At 40.5% G+C, this 24,676-nt stretch overlaps 1 protein-coding gene and 1 long non-coding RNA gene across 3 annotated transcripts in view; one reads left to right on the top strand and one right to left on the bottom strand.

The window, feature by feature from the left end:
* LOC125762952 (uncharacterized) overlaps positions 1-24,676 on the top strand; it is a 187,904-nt gene that overhangs the window by 62,482 nt on the left and 100,746 nt on the right. The gene's annotated exons all lie outside the window — the stretch shown is intronic.
* The window catches only part of LOC125762939 (uncharacterized), a 29,846-nt gene continuing 17,098 nt past the window's right edge, over positions 11,929-24,676 (bottom strand). For both annotated transcript variants that reach the window (XM_049425583.1, XM_049425585.1), the window contains 7 exons: positions 22,351-22,510; positions 20,750-20,891; positions 19,638-19,778; positions 17,593-17,760; positions 17,158-17,519; positions 15,753-16,271; positions 11,929-13,912 (listed from right to left, as the gene is read on the bottom strand). In XM_049425583.1, the coding sequence (XP_049281540.1) occupies positions 13,444-13,912; positions 15,753-16,271; positions 17,158-17,519; positions 17,593-17,760; positions 19,638-19,778; positions 20,750-20,891; positions 22,351-22,510 (1,961 nt within the window). In that variant the 3' untranslated portion in view covers positions 11,929-13,443. The remainder of the gene's footprint in view (positions 13,913-15,752; positions 16,272-17,157; positions 17,520-17,592; positions 17,761-19,637; positions 19,779-20,749; positions 20,892-22,350; positions 22,511-24,676) is intronic.

The raw sequence follows: 24,676 nt of genomic DNA, 5'->3' as shown, positions 1-24,676 counted from the left end.
AGTACTGACCTACCGGAGACCTCGCTGGCAGTTTGTTGGGAGCATGGGTAACAAATTGAAATGGACTCCCTGTTTTCTTCGCATTTATAACTGATGTTCTATTTTTCCTCCTCATCATCCACAGGTGAATGGTGATTTGTTGGGGTAACATTCCCAGTACAGTGTACCAGAGCCAGACGCAAGCGAAACATTCCGCAAGGCTGCATACTTTTCAAGCGCATTACAGCACGAACGATCGTACGGAGTTAGGAATAGTTGTGGTAAGAGCGATTATTAAAATACTAGCTGCCGCATTATGATCTGCCGACCGACCAGACCGATGAAACGCTTCTCGCACTAATCGGTTTTGACATCGTTTTGATGGCGATCGTCTGGAAATGTGGAGAATGTTGCTATAGCGATCGTACGCGAAACTAATTTCGCCCTCCAAGAGGATTCTTGTTTCCGATTATTAGAAGTAATTGACACCGGTACTGGAACATGTCGAATAACGGTAGCTAGTTTTTTTTGTTGTCTGGAAGAGAGAAAGGTTACTCGTAGCCGCTTTTCTTGGGGTGTGAAAAAAGCAAGCCTCAATCATGTCATCTGGTTTTATTTGTCCACAATTTCACGCTAACTGGTGAGGCTCTTGAGGGCTGTGAGAGTGGCAATAAAAGGGAAGCAAATATGGAAGCAAACAAATTCAATTAGGATGATAGTTCCCTCTGAGTGAAAGGTAAGCCATTCTCTCCTTGAGATTGTCTGCTGTGGGCCCGATCATTGCCACCGTTTAATTGTTGTCTTTCCATTAGAGAAGAGTCCTTGTACTACGGCTTGCACCTGTGACGACTGTGCTGAATATGTGTGACTATTTGATGGCGTAACATTTCGCCAGAAGAAAAACTCTCATCGACTCATCAAGCCGATGAATGAAAAGAAGGGACGAGAAGGAAAAACAAGAGGCAGATTTGCACGAATGCTTTCCCGTTCTATGGTTCTGCTTGTATTTTATGTGATGGGAAATCATTCTGCCCTACTGATGAATTGGCATTACGTCGGCAAAAACCCTTACGGCATAGGGATAGGGAATTCTTTGTTCGTCGGAATTAACTTCTCCCGTAGCGGGCTACAGCTAGCGTGTTGGAGGGTTCTCATTTATGCTTTCACATTTTTATTACTTCGTACTTAGATGTTAGACTCCTCAACATGTACCACACTCTCACACACTCGTGGTGCCTAGAGCTCGAATGGCAAATTAATAAATTACTCATATTGTACCGCATGCGTTCGTCAGTGTGAAGATGAGCGGGCATCGCTGATATCGCGTATGTTGCTTCCTCAATTCTTGCAAGATGTGACCCGCTTGGTACGATCAGCCGATTCATATGTAGGCCAATTCGCGCTACGGTGCGTATGGAAACAATTTGATAAACGGGTGACATGTGGAATATTATCATCATCATCTACATCGCCGCATTTTGCATTAGCGTTCGGTACCGCGAGGGTGCAGGTACCGGGCCCAACATATCACCCACGAGGAAACGAAACTTCGGAAAGCAGAATCATATCAGCAACAGTACACATCGGTGATAAAAAGGAGCGAGAAAAAAAAGACTCACCCATTCTCTAATGGACTTTGCACACCGCTGGAATATGAATATGAATGGATGGTGGGACAAAAGGTGACAGATGTAGGGCGGGAAGGTGCGCAGAGCACCATGCTGTATGGTGGATATAATGATGATGTTAGCGACTGGTGATGATAATGATTTGCATAATGGAGGAAATCCAGCTAGACACGCTTGTTTTGCCACAGTTTCTTGATACAGATACAGTTGCCGCTGCTTACTTTGCTCAGCTGCTGCTGTCACACTCTTCGCCAAGGCGGATCATCCCGTCACGTACCGAGTGACCGGAATTGGGTAGGAAATTTAGTTTGCTCTTTTTGTTCCTCACCTTTGAAAAGCGGAAGATAACAAGGATCCACTGAACAACATAAGTTGTGTATTTTTTTGTTGTTGCTTTTTGTCTTTTATTTTAAACGTGCTGCTTGCAGTGTTGATGTGCAATCGTTCAAAAATATTCCAGCCCACATCTTTGACAGTTTCGTTGGTAATAAAATAAGAAATACGTTTTTGAAGAAATTAAATCAATTTCAATATTCAGGGCTTTTTTTTTATTTGCAATAATCGATAACAGAATTCTAATGTATGGGATAATCCTGGTCACGGCACCAAAAATCACCAAACATCACATCACACGTTGTAGTACTGTAATTTCGATTACCTTATTTTCAATATCCCATTATGGCTGAATGAAACATATTTAATATGTTGCTCCCCCTTAACCTTTACCCTTGCCTTTCTCATAAACAAAATGTGCCGCCCGATCCTTCTTCTATTTCAATTCACTTTGACCTCCCGAAAACAGCTCTAATCTTACCTCATGAACTTACGAGCTTTATCGTACTTACGACCGTAAGGCTTACAAGTGCCGCATTACTGCAGCAGTGAAAGAAGCATCCTCGCTAGTCTCCAACATCCGATGACACACACACAAACACGACCGCACAAAGACAGAGCAGCTATCCGAACACCATCCGCCACGCCGTACGAGAAAAGGATCAAAGTGTAGATCGGTATTAGCTTTGCGCTCGCGTTACATGACATTATTGCACTCGGCTGCATCCGGAACTAACCTTGCTACGGCACTGGTGATAGCATACCGTACCACAGCCACCGACGCAGTTCGTGCTCACACGAACCGGGAGTTACGTAGAAGATTAGGAATGCAATTTAGTACCCCGGAGCTGGTCGTAGCGACACACCATTGCGGAATGTTTCGTGGCAGCAGGCAACTACCAGGGTCACAAAAACCGGGTAAACAGTTGCGTTTTATGTGATTCTGGTTCGATCATTTACTGTACCGAATGTGCACGAGCGTGTTTGTGCGATACCCTGGCCCGGTATGTTTGTCGAACCGGTGGAATCTAAATCAGGCCCAGCAGGCTTCAACCAGCGCTGCTGCTACTGTTGCTTGTGGAGCGTAACCGAAAGGAGACAATCTTTGAGGTCCCGTCCTGATAGAACTGATGAGAAAATACGAGGCAACGTTATGGTAATGCGATTAGCCTTCTTTGCTTCCTTTACGCTGGTGTAGACCTAACTTATGGAAAGCGCGAATTTATCTGTTAAGCAAAATATGGTACAAACCGGTGATGCGGGAAGGAGATTTGGACAGCAGCGGGCAGATTTTCGATAGGTTTTCGCAGCTCGTTTTGAGGTCGTATTGTTTGCTGAATATGTGAAGGATTCTTTTTTTCTCAATTTCAGTGTTTTGATATGGATCAGTTTCACTTTAGTGTGGTTGTTTTGTTCTGCTCAACCGGTTGATGAAATGCAAATGTTGAAACTGTAGCTGAAGTAATGGATGTTGCTTTTTTTTTTAAATGAATCTTCAAATTTGTGATGTGATACTTACATTTATTTTTCCGTGAAAAGATATTGGAAAATATTTTAAAATGTCAGAAAAAGAGATACATACTTATAGCTACTTTTATAAATATCTTTATACTTTTATAAACAAATGGCATATTTATTTATTACAATATTACTAACATATTACAGTAACTCATGTTTGAGTTTAAAGACTTGACTAATAAACTTCAAAATAAATAAATGTATAAATTCCGGTCGATATGATATAAAGTTTTAAAAATTTCATAACTTTACATCGATGTTTCATTGGTACTCTTAATCATGTTGAAAAGGGTAAGAAAAGGCAAAACCACCACGGTATCAGTGTAAAAGTATTTAACCACTTAATTATCTCCGGTTTGAGTGCTTTGTTATGCGTGTATCATCTCATCTTCACATACCTTACGAAGCACTTTTCACTTTTGTAAAGTTGTTCATCTTTTCATTTCTTTTTTTTCGCATTACATGCTCAATGCCGTGCGTTAATATTGATGAGAAAGATGGTGATGTTGTGGGCACGGACGGCTAATCATGATGATAACTTTTACCGTACTGACATATGCTGAAACTGACGAACAACAATAAAATAAGTCCTTTGCTATCGCTTTGTCCTTTTACTTTCTACTTTACAAGACGTATATAACAATGCACGTAATAATGATAGCGAAAGATGGTTATGCCACCATTAGGGTTATGTGGCGAAGTTGGAGGAGAAGTAAAAAAGACAACGACCACTGTACCGGAGAACAACATCCTAGAGCGTTTGCGGAATGGAACAGTACTCGGATAATGTGCTTGGTACTTGCCCGAATTACTTCACCGCCAGGCCAACAACGTAAGGATCAAACGGAAACTGGATCAAGGTTTGGCTGCCTTTAATCTTCGCCTTAGCGTATATATTTATATAAACACACAATGCGTTGATGTGACTATCCGGTTGGTTCGTTTCCGGGATTTGTACATTTCCTTGTTCGTTAAGAAAGCTGCAGTCGGGAAAGCTTTTGCTTTATGCTATCGCGATCGATGGCGCACGGTGTTTGACGGTACAACCACTGTACGGATTTCATCAGTTTGACTGTTTGTTGTGACATGTGAAGCGGTTAGAAGGTTATATCGTACCGTGGATGTGTGTTTAATACGCCAAACGCAAAAACCACGTACAAACGTAATCGAATTCCGAACGGCTTCTTGTGATCCACAACAAACAACCGAATGTCGTCGTGGGGTTTAGTAGACTGGTACTGGCAATGGTTCGGTTAATGGAATTGAGGGCAGAATTTCCATCTCAAACAGGTAGCAGATTGTTGTGCTTACAATCGAAGAAAGTACAATTGCCCGCAGAAATGGGTCCTGTCGATGGAGCAAATTGAACAAAGAACGCAAGAGCAAGAAACGGAGCTTCATGAAATCAATTTCCATTTCTTGTGTGGTGCAATTGGCTATTGTTGTGGGGAAAGCATCGATGGTGCTTTTGGAATAAATTACACATCGCTGATAATGAAGCTTGTTGTGTAATCAAAACATCTCAATTTTATAAAGAAAAAAAAAGGAAACTAAAAAAGAAGGCCAATAAGGAGTTGGCACAATTTTCCCTCCTTATTCAACTCGCAAGAGTAAAATTGAGGGAAAGTTCCATTTCCATTAGAATCATTTCTTCTTTCATCTCGGATCACTCTTTCTGCGAATGAATTTCCTCGTCAGTTCAAGCCGCGGATTGGTGGTTGATATATTTCAATTGTTTCGTGTGCTGATGTGTGATAATCCATCGAAGCCGGGGTCGAGTTTTCCAGGGAAAAAGCTCTCGTATCAAATGGGTCTTTCCGTTGATTTATGAAACGTCAAGAAGCACCTGTGCTCCCGTTAGCGGACTATCAGGTGCAACGAAACGTTGCTCAACGTATCCATCAAGTTGGTTATAAGCTTGAAAAGGTTGAATCGTCCTGTCCAATTACTTAAACCGAGGATAGACGAAGATTGTGTGTGTGCTTGTGTTCAAGATGATTGAAACGTTGAAGGATTCAGCTTGAAGGATGTTTTCTTGCTTGCGTGTTTGTATGCTGGCCACAGCTATTTGTCCATTTCAAACACGAAAACTGGGGAAAGGAATGTTATCGTTTGTTGGTTTGTTGTTTGAACTCCCGTAGAGAGTATTCTTCTCAACTGTATTCGATTTTTTCACCCTTCCTGGGTGACTACTAGAATAAACAGCTAACAAAAACCAATCACCAAGATCAAATGTAATTAAGAGAAGCATCCAAAGCCATCAGGATTGGTTTTCGATTTCCTGATAAATGAGTAATAAATTTAATTTGCCGCCGGATCTAACACATCAAATTTTACCAGAATCGTTTTGTCACTCGCACAAAGTTCTGCAGATGGTTCGAAGACAAACACCCAAAGCTATTTGGTACAGCCAGATGTTTGTGGATAAAAATTCCCTTTTTTCTGAACACTGCTGAAAGCCACTTTACACATTAGATGAGAAATCGCACATTAAGAACACATTTTCAATGAGGTAATAAATAAAGTATACGAAATTATGAAAATGGTAGGGACATTCGTTCGTTCGTTTTTTTTTATTATTTATGCTGTAAGATTAACATTTCTAATCACCATTCGGTGATTGTTGAAAACTTTTATCATGCTTCAAAGTTTGATTGAGTTTGCACAACTTCTCTGCCCGTTCTCGTTCGATACGCAGCGTCTCATACGAAAGATATTACCGTCGCGAATGGAAACTTTTCAAATATCAACTCAATGGCCATTTCAGACGGCTAGACGAAATGTTACAAGCTATCCCAATGAGTCTCCCCTACACACAAATCCACAATCACAGAAACTCACAAGAGCGCAAATAAAAACATCGCTCAGCTTCTAACGAAAGCAAAACATTGGAAGATATGTTCGGTTTTCCCTTTAACTAATTTACAGCAATAGCTTACAAGTGATCGAGAATATGAGATTGAATTGTACGAAAAATGAAGCCAAAAATGAGCCATTTTTTCATCATTTCCATTGAAAAGCTCATCACCCATCAGTGATATCCAATCGAACAGCTCCTTTCGCCCGCGTTCATGGTTTTAGCTCGTAGCGATGGAGCGAAAATTGACATTTTCTTTTACGATCTTTCTCGTGTCGTGTCGTTGTCGAATCGCTGGGACGGATGTGTGATTGGGTTAGATTAGATTTTCTCACACGATGAATTCTTTTTCTCCTCGATGAAAGTTTTTGGAAAAATGCCTGTAAATAACTAAAGCAACGAGGACGATGCTGGAACGTAGCTAGAACAAAAAAACCAACATTCCCTCAATACTTGGGTGAATTTTTGCATTTTTATCTCCGCTCGTCTCAAGAACACTTGGTGCAGGCATGTTTAGGACAGGTATTTGTTGGGTGATTTTTTGTTTTGTTTGCTTGTGGCTCAGGCTACCAAGAACCGTAAAAACTTCATCTATCGAAACGAACCAACCGAACGGTCGATAGCAAAAAATCGATCACTTGTTTGGATTGAGAGGATAGCGTATGTACAAAAAAACGCCCCCCTAAAAACAACGCAAACTTTCTCCATTTCTCCACGATGTTTCCATTCCGTTTTACGCTCGATACACACTACAATATCAGCGAATTTTCACGGTCTTCATATTTCGGTCTGTTGCACGTTTTGCACAAAATACACAACGACGTCAAAATCTTCATGATACACAAGCCCAAGAAGGTTTTCCCCCACCAACACCAGGTCCGTTTAATAGGCATGTGGTAACGTTATTCATGCTACATATACATACAGAAAACAAGTGTTAATATGAATGCTAATACGCACAAAATAAGCAATCTACCCGAAACAAGGTGTGCACATTTCGGTACGGAACGGGCAAGTAAACAAATGTCTTGTCTCTACCGTCAGCTTCCTTTTGTGTGCTCAATTTTCCCTCACCGTACGATATTCTTTATCGCACGAAATCACAACCACCGCGTTGGGATTGAATTTCATGTTAAGGATTCGATTTTATTGCTTCTTTACGGGGGTTGCTATTCAATAAATAATATTCACGTTCAGCTAGAGGATTTTCGGGCAGAGGTGTATTGTCGTTCATGATGCTGATAGCATCAAAACATAGTATCATTTTTTTTGTTTCGTCTTCTATGTCCATTATCTCCTTGTCATATAAGACACTCGCGGTTGAGAGGGAGAAAATCAATAGGTACATCAATACGTACATGGTCACATTTCCATCCCCGTAAATGTGGGCCCGTATCATTCCTTAAGTGTAAGAGCAATGTGCGGAAATGTATTTATTTATTGACACCAATTCACTTTTTACGTCCAAATACCTCCACACACACACAGACAGACGCGCCCGCTGATGGACTTTGATTGTTTGCCGTTGGAAGCATCGTTAGTGAGTCAATGATTGACGCATGGAAGAAGATTTCCTCCAGAGTGAAGATGTTTACGTAAGATCAGGGACTAACAGCTTAGAACTGATATAAGTTTCTAGAGAGAAAAGAATAAAAAACCTTTTACACTTCCCTTCATTCACGGCATTTATGTTAATAAAATTTTAGGGGCGAAAATTATTTAATATAGCACAAAATTAATCACGAAATAGTAATATAAATAAGTTGTCCCGACGCTTTTGATGCTTCTTTTAGTGGCGCCACCTACTGGAGAGTAGCAGTGCTAGAAAACATTCGGTTTCCATCACTAAAAATAAACTAAATTCCTTTGTTTCGTTAAGTGTCCTTGTGCCTTGGTAAAAATAAGTAAAAAAGGGCCTCGTTATTCTACACAAAAATAAATAGTAAAATATACTATAAAGAAACTTTATAATTTATTCCATTATTTCTTTCTAGCAAATACTATCACTAAATATAAGGATAAGAAACCACCATAAAACAAAGTACCACTTCCGGGACTCCTTGTCATGCATCAGGAAGACACATTTCAACCTAAAGTGACACGAACATCAACCAGACATCGATACGGAAGTTGCAGATAAATGAATCTCTATCACCTTGAGGAAAAGATCCTTCCGTCGAAGCATAGCTGTCCTTCATGGCTTTGCTATCCCGATTGTATGTATGTGGATGACACACTTTTTCTTCAAGACGGTGGGAAGGTTACACCGAGACAAGATTCAATTCACCCGTTCATTCACTGCACGTCCAGACCAGAGCTACATATGTTCCGTGGTGTCTTAGCGTCTGCTGCTTAAGCATCCGGATCGGGAGGATATATCCTTACCCAAGCAGCAACTACGGGCAAAAGATTTCAGCCAACTTGATGGCAGATGGAAATGGGGGATCTTTCGCTGATATCTTGTCGCTTCCGGTTGCGTTTTTACACTCATTCCTTGAAGATTTCTTACATATTTTTGTTTCTTCTTCGCAAGGAATCATTTCTTTAAGAGCATTTAGATGAGCATTTTCGCGCTCGTTTCTACGTCTGCCCACTTCCTGTCCTTTAGCCGCTGTGTTCGACACGGTTCAACAGTTCCATAAATCTTCATATCACACAAACACACATACGCATTTGGACTTTAAGCTGATGTAGGGGAAATGGAATTGAGAACAGGAAATATAGACAAGGTTGAAATGCGAGCGTTAGTGCAAACGGTGGCACATAAATGTGTGGATTAGGAAATGGAAATTGATGTTTTAACTGAAATAGCGAGCTGCTTCAGTTTATCAGTACCGTCGCGGAACGTTCCACGGCGTTCGCTTGGTTCGGTTGGTGCACCACGTTTTACGCGAATCTCTTAAATACAGCGTAATAGCGTAGCTGCATCCTTCGGGTCGGATTGTTACCAGCGAGCTGTGGGATAACTTTGTGCCATAAATAGCAGCACGAAAGTATCTATAGCGAGTGAGCAGTATCTATTGAAGATATTAAAAACAGTCTGTGCGAGTAATGTTGGTCGGTGTTATCGCGGAGGGGGGCGATCGAGTTCGGTGTAATATTTCTTTCATGGAAAATTAATTTGAACTTTATATCTGCTGTGGTGCGTCTCATCCTCAACGTAGGATGAAATTAGGAATTCAATGAAACGTTTGCTTTATTATGGTAGTTCAATAATCTTATAGCACCAGGAAGATTAACGCGGGAAAAGGTCAAATGTTGGAAATTTATACTTTTATTTTATTATTATATTTTCTTTTAAGCTAAAGTACTGTTTAAACATTATAAATAAATATATTTTTATTAAATATATCGTGTACAATGCTGAACTTGACACACTGTGAAATATGTGTTTTACGTTTAGTCTACCTTTAGGGGTTTTTCTTGAAATTAAAATGTTGGTAGTTTGTACCACAGCATTAAACAAGCACATGTTAATTTAAATGAAATTGATCTTTGCATGTAACTTTACACCTGTTTTCATTCGTATAAAATAAGCTCCACATACTCTCAACGCATTTGTGTTTGAATATTTTCTCTTAAGTATCACAAACCATTATCGAAAGCCATTGATCGGGAAAACAAAAAACGATACCTATAAGCTTCTTTACTCGAATAGATGTAAAGCAATATCCATTCAACATGGCAAAACAACAGCCGTCCGCTGGGGAAATGGTTTTCTTTAAACCGACGAGCAACATACAACAGCTTAAGCGGGCAAGATGAAACAACGCGAGTCAAGAAATGGAGTAGTGAAGAAGAAAAAAACACCGGAACCAACTCAAACCATCTTGAACGAAATGATTTGCGGAAGCAATTTGGTGTCGGGCAATGGTGCAATGGTTCGCAATAAAAATCCTCCCCGAAGAACGATTCCTCCGTTTCAACGAGTCGTCGAACGTCGTACCGGAAGCAACAGTGCATTATCGTTCACCTTCTACTACTCTGGCTCGACCAACGGGACAAGGAGACAAATCGAACCAAAGTCAGATTGTCGTAGGAAACGGAACAGAGTGTGCGAGAAACGCGCAAACGAGGATTACTCGGGGGCGTCATCTCATACCCATCACGGATGCACTTAACTAGAGTTGAATGATGAAATGGTGAAACATTTGGTGCAGCACAAGCGCAGGGAAAACCCGATCGTTACGAGTACACCCAGGGCAAGGGCAGAAATATAAATCGTACGGTATAGAATGAGAAATGTGACCATTATTATGATTTCATTTTCTACGCCCTGGTCGCTCTACTTACCGGTTCACGGGATTCGCATCGATAGTAAAGTGTACACTACACGGTGGTTTGGTTAAATGTATGCCCTTCAATGCAAACGAAAACGCCACTCCAACTGTACGGAAATGAAAGAGTAATATTTTATCGTAATAATTCCTTCGTTCGAACAAAAAAATACTCTTCCAAGCTAACGAAGGGCGTAAAAATGGATGCAAGAATTCAATCGAACGAGGTTTCACAATGATTGAGATGCCAGTGTACCAGGTGGTCATCGTTTTAAGGGAAGGAAAAAAACTTTCATTACATTTCGTCCATATAATGATGAGCAGTTGGCAAATAGAGAGAATTTTTCACGAATGAGTTAAACACAGAAAAGTACAAAATACGGGAAAAGTAAAATTTTCGCAATTGTTTAATGTATTCATAGCTTATGCATGGTTGAACAGTTTTTGTGAGTTTTTTAAATTACTTTTGAACTGAAGCCTAACGTTCAGAGTGTGTTCAGTATACATAGGGATTAGAGATGAAAATAATCGCTTCTTTCAGAGATTTGGAAAAGAGTGATAGAGTAGTTATAAAGATTTGAATATTTCATTCACTCACTGACTGTCACTAGTGAAAATGCTCTAAACTCATCCATTGACTATTCCTTTGCATTTAAAACTCACTCAATTTCATTTCAAGAGTGAGTAAAAGATGCATAAAAACTTTTCATAACAAGTTGAGACTAAAATAATCTACAATATTAAAAATATAACATAAAAGTAATAAGAATATGAGTTGTTGTGTGTTTTGTCCGAAATACTTAAGCAAACGAGACATGAAAAATTAAAATAAAACATATTTAAAATATTTCTCCGTTTGCACGTTCTGCAATGTTTCGCCGTACAGTGGTTGAAAATAAATAAAATAAATAAAAATGAACAAAGTGATGAACGGAGCAAATATTTATGTTCTCTCCCGAATACCAAATGGCTATGGTAGAACCGACACATAAAGGGCAAATATTGTTTCCTTTTAACCGATCCTTCCAATAGAAAAAGGTACATGCGCTGGGAAGATAAAAAGCGAAATATTAATTTTAATTTACTAGCTGACAGAATGGATCTGTGTGTGTGTGAAAAGGTAAACGTAAAAAGATATATTCGCTTTGATTTAAACGATCGATTAAAATGCACCACTATAAATTTTGCTACCCAACGATCGATAAGTCACATCAAACGATTAACATATGTCGATTGCACTTTCCTGCCGGGGAAGCGTAATAAACTTTAAAGCAGTTTAATGACCTTAGTTAAGCAATATTTTGTCATCGTGAAAAGAAACGTACGAAAAATGCCATTTAAATTTTACTGTCCTTTAGCTTCAAAATCAACTGTTTTTATTTAAATACTCTTACACCACACTGCTCTATTTTACTCCTTTCCACTCGTTCACAACTCTAGCAACGCGGTTTGCCTGTATATTTAATACGTTTTCGCTTCCACCCCGAACAAACATACATACAGAACGGCTGTTTAAAACAGGGGTAATAATATTTCCCAATTGCACTACTCTCACTCACATCATAAACATACGGAACATAAATAAAATAAAACCTTTTTAAAGAAAAACACGTTAGAGTTAAAATTAAAAAAAAAAGAGAAACAAAACATGTACACAACACACAATATTTATAATTATCGCACAGAGTACGAGAGTACACGCATTCTTGAGTTCCCCATCGTACGCGATATACGCGGTTCCGTACACTAATCGGGGGCATTAGTGTGTACTTCGTGTTTGGAACCATTTTTGACTATGTTTCGGTTTTGAAATTGCTATCGATTCTATCGTGCTTATTATTATTCATTGCCACTTTTAAACGTTCGTTTTACGCTAACGGTAGGCATGGTGATGCTCATTGTGCACCGGGTCGCCAATAATCTGCTTATCGGAAGGGAAATTCATGCCAACTCAACTTTTCCTCCCATCCTAGTTTTCCTCACAAGTTTCCCGAACGGAGGGGAATAGGGAAAAAAGCACGAACCACATTAATTATAATTTATTGTGTTGAAATAATCACACACTAAGCAGGGTATGTGTATCACTCTTTGCAGGCAGTTCAAATTAATCACACAAATTAGTACGCTGGGTGTTGAAACATTGGCATTGTTCGATTGTGTGTAAAATGGAGAAAATTCTAACCCATCTGCATGCTTATTCATCCACTAGAATGCTTGCGGAGTAAATATGCAGCGGAATGATAATTTATAATAATAAAAAAAAGCGTTCAACCACCTGATCCATCATAGCGGGAATAAACTGGGTAAGATAAACGATTTATTATTCGATTTGGCATAAAAATTTACTATTTAACCTAGATCGTTGGCACGTGGTGGAATTTAAATTCGCAACACGTGTTTGCATTCCGTACGCATGCTGGCAGTTTGCTGTCAGTCTCTCAACATGTGGCTGTCAGTTTTGATCGTTTAATAGAACGCATTGTTTTTGCGCTTTATATTAAACAAAATATTTTATATTGTGTTCATTTTAGTGATTAACAAACGGGAGAACACAAAACAATGATAATAAGGAACACTGTTCGTTGATGGACTACCCTCTAGTCGATCAAAACCTCTAAATCGATATAGAAATGCACACTAGTTGATGCAAAGATGGATGACACTTCCCGGTTGTTTGCTGATTGTGCAAGGAAATGATTGATTGCGGGATTTTCGACACGCACTCTGCCCATGAAACATACACCATTTGCATTAAAACGTATCTGCACGCGCTGCAAATCATCTACGAGAACAGTCCCTCCAGCAGGTGCAGCGAGATGCACAGGAAGAACTTGAGTATTTTAAACTTTAGTCAAACGGAAGTCGTTATCTGCTCGACCACCTGAATCGGCCGATTCGGACGGCAGAAGTTGACTCCGTTCGCGGTGGTCCAGTGGCAGTGATTCCAGTGACAGTCGCCACCAGTTCCCGGTGTTGCACCCACCCCGCCACGTCCCGCACCGCCCAACCCTTCGGGGACGCTTCGACTGCGGGAAGGATGGTATTGCAATCCGTTCGCCGGATACGGTGGCAATGGGTGATGGTGTTGATGATGTTGCTGGGGCTGCTGTTGCTGTTGTTGTTGTGATTGCTGGTGGGCATTGTGATACTGATGATGGTGATGATGGTGCGGTGTTGATGGTTGCTGGCCTCGGGAACTCACGTGACCCGTGTGGCGCGGTGTCTGTCCACGGCTCGAGGCGCGAAAACTCTGCTGCCGGTTGAGCGTATCCCGATGAACGGTGATCGGTGCGGTCTGGGATGGATTGTGTAGTTCACACCTGCCCAAAAACGATGGTGCCGAAAAGATACGGAAAACAATGATTAAAAAGTTTTCACCGAAAGTGAACGCAATTCAAGGGAAATTGATAGTCCTCCATTCACGGCGTTCACGGTGGAAAGTTTTATGGTTCCATTTATTAATGCCTTACAGGTCGATAATTGACGTTGATCTATGATGGGCACGTGCCCGTACCGAACAAATGTGTCACAAAGCGTAAGGGAATTCGTTCAAACTTGTTTCCTTCTTTCGTTGTGATCAAAAGCACGAGAAACGAAGAGGAAATACGGCGTGACGCGTTAATAAACGATTGCGATGGTATCAAAGTGTCAAACTTTGTTTGATATACTGCCTTTTATCTCTCTTGACTTTGTGTGTTATTTTTAGCGTGTTGCACAAGAATTGTAATTAAAATAAAATAAATTTGTCTCTATGTAGTTGGTTTTTGATTACGTCTAAATTACTTCCACCTAAAAGTATTCAAACCTGTAAGACCAAATTAATGATCCAAATTAATGAATTAAAAACCAAAATAATCATTGTTTCAATAGCTATTTCAACACATTTCTACCTCTTTTAGCAGCTTTCTACCAGCCCAAAAAATTGAAATATAATTGCTTGTGTACACTGGTTAATTTGGTCACCATCCAACTCATTACTAAATCCAACATCCAGGAACACACTTGTTAGACAAGTGTAACTGTCAGTCGCACAGTAAATCTAACCTAATCACACTGGCAATTCTCAGAAAACATACCAAATTACACTACCAACGAAAGCAAACGCAACCAAAAGCCCCAATCTCCACTACCCTAAAATGGCCACCGTTCGTACATCTGCAAAGTTAGGTTCCCGCTAGTGAAGGATAATTTGAGTTAATTTATATCCTTTCGTTATCCTTTCCGTGTCCTACCGTGTCCTCTCTAATTCCGGGCCAAAAACACGTAACATAATGGCTAACAAAAGCTGCATTTAACTAAGCGAAGGGCTAAATGATTATTGACGGTACTTTGGTGCAAGCCAAGCGGCAGCTCCTAAGCAAGGTGTCACACAGACGAAAGTATACAATTTCAGCGAACGTTGGCAAACAATGAGCCACAAAACTTATCTCACCTTCTTCGCCACCATCACTGCTACAATCCGCATTAATAAAAAAGTAGTATTAGCGACAAGCAACTTATCGTTCCGGTCATTGAAATTCTCCCAGAAGACTACACCAGATACAACACAGCCGTGTTCCGTTGCGGACTGACACCTTCGAAGAAACTAAAGGGAAAATGCTTTTGATCCCTTGGAATGCCTTCGGTTACAAAACCGGTCTCGGCAGCAGTTGCGAACTAGTCGAGCAGTTGCTGTGAAAAGGATATTTTCGCATAATTTCATCTTCATTAGCCTTCTGCCCGAGGATGTCGAGGACTCCGAAATGGGTCCGGCACCAAATGAGACTTGCTTGAAAAACAAAAATACTGCAGGGTGCCTTAAAGCTACGCAGAGTAATTGCTATGGCGAGATCGCTTTAACCCAATGTCTGCCCAAAAGTTCACCCAGCTGAAGGTAATCCTTCCGTTTAATACACGCTGACGGCTTATCTGGAGAGGATTTGATACGGTATATGAGATTCGTGGTCGCTATTTGCCTTGACACAAAGCTGCTAATTCAAACATACCAAAGGAACATTCCTACGAATGTCCGCATTTGGAGGATTATAAATAGAATCCCTTCGATAGCTCGACAGCATCGAACAGTTGTTTCCCTATGTGGAAGATTGCGAATTTGTCATCAAAGATCAGCTCGTTCCGGAAAGCAGCGCTTTCTAATTGGGTCCAATTAAACACACGTACCTGGAGTAGCATCGGCTTGGCGGTGGGTAATCGGCCGCATAGCCGGACGCCTGCTGGCAAGTGTGATGTATCGGATCATCGCTGAACATCGGTGTCTGGAACGCGAACGATAGGCTCTTGTGTAGGCGACCGTGCGGTTGACCGGCGGACTGGCCACAGAACGGGCTGTGGTAGCTGAACCCCGCCTGTCCACTAGCCGGATTATCAAGAGATTGACTGTTGCCGAGCAGACGTGCACCTGGGCCGGCCGTTGTAGTGGTCGCTGACGTGTTCGGTCCAATTCCGCCCGAGGAGAGATTAAGCCCACCGTTCATGAATTGACTCGTGGACAGGCAGCGCTGTAGGCCGGTCCCACCGGGGTAGGTACCGGAACCGTGACAACCGTTCGAGAGGTTGGTCGCGTGCGTGTTCGTACCGTACCACTGTGGGTTGTTGTAGCGCTGGGAGGAAAAGCTTCGATCTAGGATGTGCTGACAGTCGCTCGATGAGGTTGGTGCGGTGCAGCGCGATGTGATAGAACTGTGGGTGATGAAGCAAGCATATTTATTGATATATTGATAGCTAAGAAGGAAGGTTGGTAATAGTAAAAATAAAGACAGTTCCTTGGGGTATTAGAACTAATTTGGACTTGTTTCATAAAATGTATTACTATATTACATTATTATATGTCCGGAAGAAATTAAAAGAGAGTTGACTGAATTTCTTAGAAATTTTGGTTGCTACTAAACTGATAGATTAGTATTAAATGGATTTGTGTTAAATTAATAATTAAATCCATTAATTAAATGGATTAGTGTTAAATTAGTAATAAATAACGTACTACAGCTTTGTTTTTGTGGCTGCCAAATTTTAGAGAATTCTTTAAAAATGTTCCCAATTGTCTTTAACGATTGCTACACTATTTAAATAATTTTATTTTAGTATACAACTTACTACTTTTGACGGTTTTATGTTTAAATTTCCTTTTTTTCATTCTTTCTTATTTTGTTTCGGGAGTTACTTTTATGTTATCTTATTGAAAGTTTTTTTATGTCTACATTTTACGTTTATAGAATGTTACATATTTTTCAATTATTATACTTTTTGTATGTTGTTATCAGGTATTTCGAACATTTATTGATTTTTAAGAGATGTATGTGAAATTTAAAACAAAAACAACAAATATAATAATTTTAAAGAGAAACTTATAAAAGAGAATAACAAAAGAAATAAAAATCAAACAGGATCTCTCACCTCAAAATGAAAAAGATCTAAATTATGTAAACAAGAACTAAAATTATGATAAAATAAGTATTAGTACTTTGACCTTTCCAAACAAAATTATTTAAAAGCAAACGCCAGCATATTATCTCAGCCATTTGAACTATTCGTTTGAACAACTATCTCTACTCATTTGCCCACTTACCCATTGGTGGAGTATTTCATATTACGCCCGTCCGGGTATCCCACGAAGAACAGAATAATTGCCGAAATGGCCGCACTGGCGGCACATATGTAGTAGCCCGCCCGACCGTACCGGTGCGAAGAATCGTTCAGAAAGGCGCACAGTGGCACCCCGAACAGCACCGGCAACGATTCGGCACCCTTGATGAAACCCCACGCCTTGGAAAAGTACTTGCCCCGGATGCGTTCGATCGCAAGCATCTTCAAGGTGTAACGGTAGCCGCCGAGACCGAGCCCGTACGCCCATGCGGAGAAGCAGAGGCCCCGGTAATCGGCAACGGCCGATAATACTAACAACGATACTGACACTAACGTAACACAGCCCTGCGGTCGGGGAAGGGGGAGTTGAGAATTGAATTTGAAAAGCTAATGGTATACAGTTGGCCGAAGGACCTACCTGACAAACATATTGACGCGATATCTGAACCTTCCGGAAGGAAATTTCCAGCGTCTTGTTGATCGATGATCCACTAAACACTATACCTAACGCTATCGACAGTCCGAGAAAGGTTTGGAGCAGCACCAAGTCCTGCATATCGTACCCTTCGCTAAACCCATGCAGGGACTATATTTCGTGGGAAAAAAGGAAGAGAAAAAAATGGAAACTTTCAGAAATAGAATCATGATTCGATTAGCAGAAATGGACCAGAGGAAGCATTAAAAATGCATGATTGCGAAGTAGTAATGGACGGTACGTATAAAAAACGGAATGACGTGTTACTATTAAATCCACCATAAGCATCTGCAATGGCTATTCGATTAGCCCCTCCGGTGTACAGTCAGTGTAGATGAATGTTTCCAATAAATAAAGGTATACCTTCCAGTGGTAATTTTTCCACCATTAGTGGTTTCACTGGTTCACTGTTACGCTTCATGCTGGTATTATGCGGCTTATCTACTACATCGGTGTGCTCTGTATCTTTCGATTTCCGCTACACAAACCACTGTACAGGAATGGGTATTGAGCTTAAAGAGGATTTAATGTACACTAAAGCTTCTTTTTTAATATCCCGTTTTATTCGAAATGTTTGAAATATATTTAGCTAATCCAGACATGGGTTGGAAGGAACAATTCAACACTCAAAACACGGACATATCGCTGTAACAAGGTGCAAAAATGTTAGGTGTTACAGATTGTCCCTATGAGCATGTGTGTCCATCTGCACCCGAAAATAGCAACTGAAACAGTACCCCAGCGTCGACTACCGTGATCCGTGCGGTTGCACAGGACAACCGCAAAAGGCTCTTATTGTTTCGAAATTGAATCAGGGCTTTGGAAATTGGAAAACGCACTCACCACCAACCACTGCTGCATCAGCATTCATCGTTTTTGTGTGTGCGGGCGCAATGGATGCAACTGCAAGTTCGGGATGCGTTTGGTTTTCACATGAGAACAATACATTCCATTTTGGGGCGATCCATCGGATCGACACCGTGTGCGACAGTTTGATAGTTAATTCAATTTTGTATGAAACCGTAGCAACTTGTGAGCAAGCTAATTTTATTTCAAAACGGATGGTGCATTAGTTAACTAATCGAAAAGTGAAAGTGTATTGAACTATGATAATTTCATTGAAACAGATTAATTCGCTACCAAACTGTACCGTTGTGGTGGAAATCGCAAAAGTTATTGATTTTGTGACGTTTAAATTACGCTAATGAAAATCGTTCGTCGAATGAAATGTTTATTGAAAATGGTACATAATTCAATAAAAATGAAACCTTTATGATATGCGGTTAGTAAAAGTTAATTAAGTATAGTTCAGCTATATAAAGGAAGTCCAATACGCCTAAATATATGCAAGCGTCAAACTGCTGACCTTAAAAACGTATAATAACTCAGCATTACAATGTTTTGGTTTATGTAAACTTTAAAAAATAACTATTCCTTTCATTGTTAAGAAATTAAAAATCAATTTCAAAAAGGGGTAAATTTTAATAGAAAAGCTTACTTGTTGCATCCTCACAAACTCAAAAACAGAATCCCTAAAACATTTGCACATGGTTGGTATCCGGCTTGCAGCTTTCACAAGTAAACATTCACCCGGGGGGAAAACAGTTGATGGGGAATAAGAAAACCCGTCTCGAATGCTCGATTTATGTGGGCGAAATCAATTTTCCCTTATTTCATCTGGAAAAAAAACCCCATCGGTCCCAACGGGACGGTTTGCTGAACAGTTTCATTTCCAGCTAGCTAACGGAACGTTATTGCGCTTACGGAAATCCAACAGCAGACCAACGGAACCGATTTCATTTCAGCCCAAAAGCAGAAAGAAATTGAAGCGCATTAGTTTACCTTAACATGGGTATCAATTTTGTGTTGTGTTGTTTGGAGGGAAATGGGGAAGCGAACACGCTTGCCCCGTTTCCGACTGACGGCTAAAAGTCCGAGGTGAAGATAGGTTAGACATATGGAACGGACAGCACTAAACCCGTACTTACCAGGAAAAATATCGGCGAATAGATGCCTAGTGCGGCCACTGATGCCGATATTGACAGCATCCGCACCGAGGAAGATTTTAGGGGCGTAAAATCAAGGAACGGTGGCTTCGGTGTACGGACGTGAGTTTTCTTTTCCTTCACCTGGAAAATGATAGAGGAAAATACGTGTGCACGCGAAATGCACTTTGAGTGAGTTGTATTTGTTTTTGGGGTGGAAAAAGGAATTGAAATGATCCAGTGAAAACTAGTGTACGATAAAAAACTTTTTAAGGATTTTGATTGAAGGTATATTGAATGCTGGAACAAAAAACCGATGAAGAAAATTAGGAAAAAGCTTAATTAGATATAAAGATTTTAATTCCTCCTCAACAATAATGCCGACGTATTGAAATTCATTTTTTATTTATTCGGTTAAAAAGAAAAAAAATCATACGTTATAGAGGAAATTAAAGTTTGTTTAAATCCAGAAACATAAAAAATGAAAATATAATAGAGTAATAAATATAAATGTAATTTCATACATTTACTAAATTAGGAATAAAGTTAGGCAATCAGAAATAAAAATTGAATTTTTACAAATTATAGTACAGTTTTACAGCATTATTAAGCTAATACCACTATCAAGCAAAAGTTCAAAATTTGTATCCTTCCTGTAAAAAAAGGAAAATAAAAGTTGCTGCTTTTGATAATATCCTTCACGAAGTCACATCTTTTAGGATCATATTGCAAGTGATTGCCCCATTTTAGTGACGCTTAGCGACGTGCACGAAATTCGATAGCCTCCTTCACGACGTTAAGCTTTAGCCCGAAATGCTGTAAAAGCACTTTCAGTCTCTACAAGCCAATAACCCATTTTACCCCCGCTTAAGAGGTTTCCGTAGAGTTAACTTTTCCCCTGGCACGATTGGAGTTTACTTTTGCGGTCACTGGAATGGTGCCTCGGCCTTAAACAACTAAACGGAAGCGAGATGTGTTCATCTAAGGAGAAGCGGAGAAGTTGAAAAGCCTTTCTCTGGCTTACTGGCCTCCGGCTGGCATGTGTTCGGTAGTGCGACTAAAGCAACAATCTCTCCATCAGTCCAGCAGTGGTATGAATGGAAAGACTAGTTTACCTTTTTCCTTTGGTTTTTCAAGTGTAGTATCGCACGCCGCTGGGGATGATAGAGTGATGCCGGCCGGTACAGCAATCCCATGAAGAAGCTGAACGATACCAGCCCTGTGACCGCTTGCAGCCCCAGGCGCCAACCCATTTTCCTGCAAAAATAGAGAACGAAAGTGAGTGACAGCATTTGCTGGGGGTCGGAAAAGTGCAATAAAAGGTATGTATGAATGGAAATTCCTGTTGGTGTATAAAAGGGGAAAAAAACACTATCATTCCTGCTTTACCTTTCTTTAGGACTTTATCGCCTCAAGGGTCTAAAGCACGTGATTGATGCAAATTATTCCACTGAAGTGTTCTGTGTGTGTTTGAATTAAACTTGCATACATTGTTTCGCAAACCCTGACTCCGGGTCATTTTCAGACGGAAAAATCATATCCCCCGAAATGGTAACTAATTTTTCACTCAGCAAAAGGAAACGAATGAAAACCCTTTTTTTGTTGGGAAGGCATTTCACTGGAATGAATACCGAATGGCCCTATGCGTGATTGATTGTGAAAATGGAAGAACAAATCTTTTTCGGGGAAAAAACTGGCTTCCAAGTTGTTTATCTTTTGCATTAAGATTGAATCAATCCTACCAGAATCCTTTTTTCCCTTTTTTTCGGTTGTTCCGGCGATTACTTTTTGATATGGAAAACGAACGGATGGTTTCGCAATGGAAGCAAAACCTCTGTAAGGATCATTTAGTCGGTGTGGCTGAAATAAACTCAGGATGAGTTTAACTGACTACCTACAATTAATCGTCTTTTCTGCTATTTTTCAGAGGGGAAAAAAGCCTACCCTATTTCCTGTTTGAAGCAAACAAAATAGGATAAAAAACACAGACACAACAAGCAAGCACAAACTACTTCATCACAAAAACCAACCACTAACGGAACGAAACGGCTCGTGCAGTGGAAATGATAATGAATTTCCGTCTCTCCGAAAAGATTCTAACTGGCCGAGTTGCCGTTTTTTTCTCTTTTTCTTTCTTTGTATCAATCACCGAGCCGTAGACGTGTGTATCATCGTGTTGATTAAAGCTATAGCTGCCTCATCCAGCCAGTAAGTCGTTGCGTGTAGCATTTTCATGAACATCGTGCGGATTGTATCAACCGAAAGACCAACGCGTCGGTTGGAATATCTAAAGCTTACGATGAAGTTTCTGCTAGGTAGTAGGGAAAACCAGCTGAAGTTCTACCAGCTTGAAACAGTTACAGAACCGGACACGCAATATTCCACGCGAGAGATAGCAACGACAAAGTGAGCTTAACCTTCAGTGGAAAGTGGGAAGGACTTTTGTGTTGGATTTGTTTCTTTATCTTGATTTGATTGAGCAATAACAATGGTAATGGATAAACTTTGGCGATTTCCTAAAAATATACCTAACCTAAATAACTAAAGCAGCTTAAGTTTTTTTTATAGATGATTACAATAAATTACTGATGTTTTTCTTAAATAAATATTTTTTTTATATTTCAAGGAAAAATAATCAAATAAATTATTATGTAAGAAAATCCCTTACCTTTATAAGAAACATGGTTTATTAAAATAAAAATGGTTTCGTACTTACCCAACGCCTTCCTTAAGGATGACGGAAAACAGTGCTACACCGACACCCTCACCGGACATGGTGATCATTTCGACAAATTGTCTCCGCCGTTTGAAATAATGGCCCAGCATAACGGCGGCCGACTCCCGTACCATGGCCGACCCGATGCCTACGATGACGCCTGTACCGGTTTGGTTGATGTCGATAGTGACGACGGTTGACGAAAGATGACGTTTGCAGGTCCAGTTCCAACGTACCGGTGAGTGTGTGAATGGAAAGGAAGGGAGAACCATTTGAAGTAGTTATTAGTGAGCTGGGTGGAAAATAGAAAGGACACTTCAGCTATCTTTCCTTCACTCTCCACTGGTACGTTTAGTCAAAGGTTTTGTGGGGAAGAAATACAGTGAAGGTGTTGAAGGAATAGATTCACTAGTGCAGTAGCTCGCTACTACGAAAGATCCGGCCAACAGGCACCAGGCTACGACACTTTGCTGCTGCAACGATGGTGGCAGGAATTAGGTAACAATGTCCCAAGAACGGGCACGAAAAAGGGGGGAAAAAAAGGTTCACAGCAAACCCCGTGCCGTGGAGCAAAAAGGAGGAGACACAAAACGGCATTGAATTCCATGGTCAACGAGATGGAACGCCATCGCCAACCGGCACCGGAAAGTATCTGGGTTAATCGTACGCCTGCCCATTCTTTCGGGTTGGATGCCTTTTCACTCGTCCAAACTCGGTCACATGAATGAAACGAACCGTACCGTTGGCTGTTGGGTGAAAGGTAGCACAAAATGTAAGCAGATCCGTGTGTCCGTGTGTTCGGTTCTTTTGGGAGAAGCGCCGCAGAAAGAAGAAACCATAATCCATAACAAGGCCCACCCGGAATGGTTGAGCATTATACCACAAACTGTACATGACCTTAAATGTAGCATCCTTTTGCTGATGAAGATAGTGTGTCGTAGTTTCCAAAACAGTGTGTTACGCGCCGTGGATGCGTTAGGTCGTACATGCCCGAAACGCAATAAAACAAATCGAACCAGCAGCACTGTAGCGATGAGCTAGTGAGATGGGTGCTGTAACAACCCGTACAGAGAAAAATATAAACTCCCACATAAAAGGGACACACTGCAGTGGGATCCTTTCCTATCTATCCATAGGTTCATAAAGCTTACGCAATTGAGTTCGAGTTTGAACAACGGCACAGGAAGGAAGTGTTTCGGTACGGTACTTTACACCAGCGCAAAAGGTGGAGCCAGGTGGCAACAGCACTTCGAGTGACCATAATTTCACTGGGCAACCAAACAAAAACCCATTCACCCTCATTTTTGTGGTGGTTCTCTTTGTGTCCCGAGCAAAGTGTCAAAGATAGACCAGCAATACTTTTGTAACACAAACCCACAATAGGCACAACTCACTACAGCTTTTGTAAATGGCTTTTTTAGCACAAATGGAGTAAAATTTCCCATAAAGCAATAGTGTCATATACAATGGACTGGACAATGGAGCGACTGTTTCCAGTCCAGCATTATGGACCAAGGGTGGTATGCCGAAACCGGCATTTGGATGCAGTTTCAAATGCTTTTATGTTGTTGAGAGCGATAAGTCAGAAATAAATGTCCGAAAAGGATGGATGGAGACGCACCACGTACGTTTCACTGCAAATGGTGAGCATTGATGAAGGTGTCGAATGAAGGATTCTCTGCTTGTTAAGATAGTAAAGTTGTGCAATGGAGAGCATGATACGGAACGATATGAAGCATAGAGTGAATGTTATGAATCGATCCAACCAGCGTGATGAAGTGATTGTTTTAAATCATCCAGTTTTCTCCAAAACCACGCTAAATGGTTTTAGCAAACAGATTTTTTATTCGAATGAATAAATCATTCGAATGTGATTTGTGACAAATTTATAAAGGAATATTTTAGAAACTAGTTTACGACTAGAAGGAATTTGCTATAAGGTATAAGTGAGCGATAGGAATCTTAATTGCAATCAGAGAACCAGCACTTGGATGCGTGTGAAGTGAAAACGCCTAGAAGTATGCAATGGAAGCGTTAATTCTCATTAAGACATCGCAAGTTCCTCCAATAGTGACAATATGTACTTTTATTGCATACTTACAGGCGTTTCACATTGCGAGCAGTATCAAGAGCAAAACACGTTCGAGCAAAGTGATATAATGGTGCTGGAATTCCTATTAAAATGATTTAACAACACGTAAGCTTCGTAAGCTCCCAGAAAACATGCAATGATACACTATTTCCTCTTTAATCTCATTGCAACCTACCTTCTCATCCGCATTTAATTACACAAACAACATAGCCGGTTTCATTTGGCATATAAATC

The sequence above is a fragment of the Anopheles funestus genome, chromosome 2RL (genome assembly GCF_943734845.2).
Source record: "Anopheles funestus chromosome 2RL, idAnoFuneDA-416_04, whole genome shotgun sequence".
Classification (NCBI taxonomy): Eukaryota; Metazoa; Arthropoda; class Insecta; order Diptera; family Culicidae; genus Anopheles; species Anopheles funestus.
The sequence above is the reverse complement of the archived record's forward strand: the minus strand, read 5'-3'. Positions and strand labels throughout refer to the sequence as shown.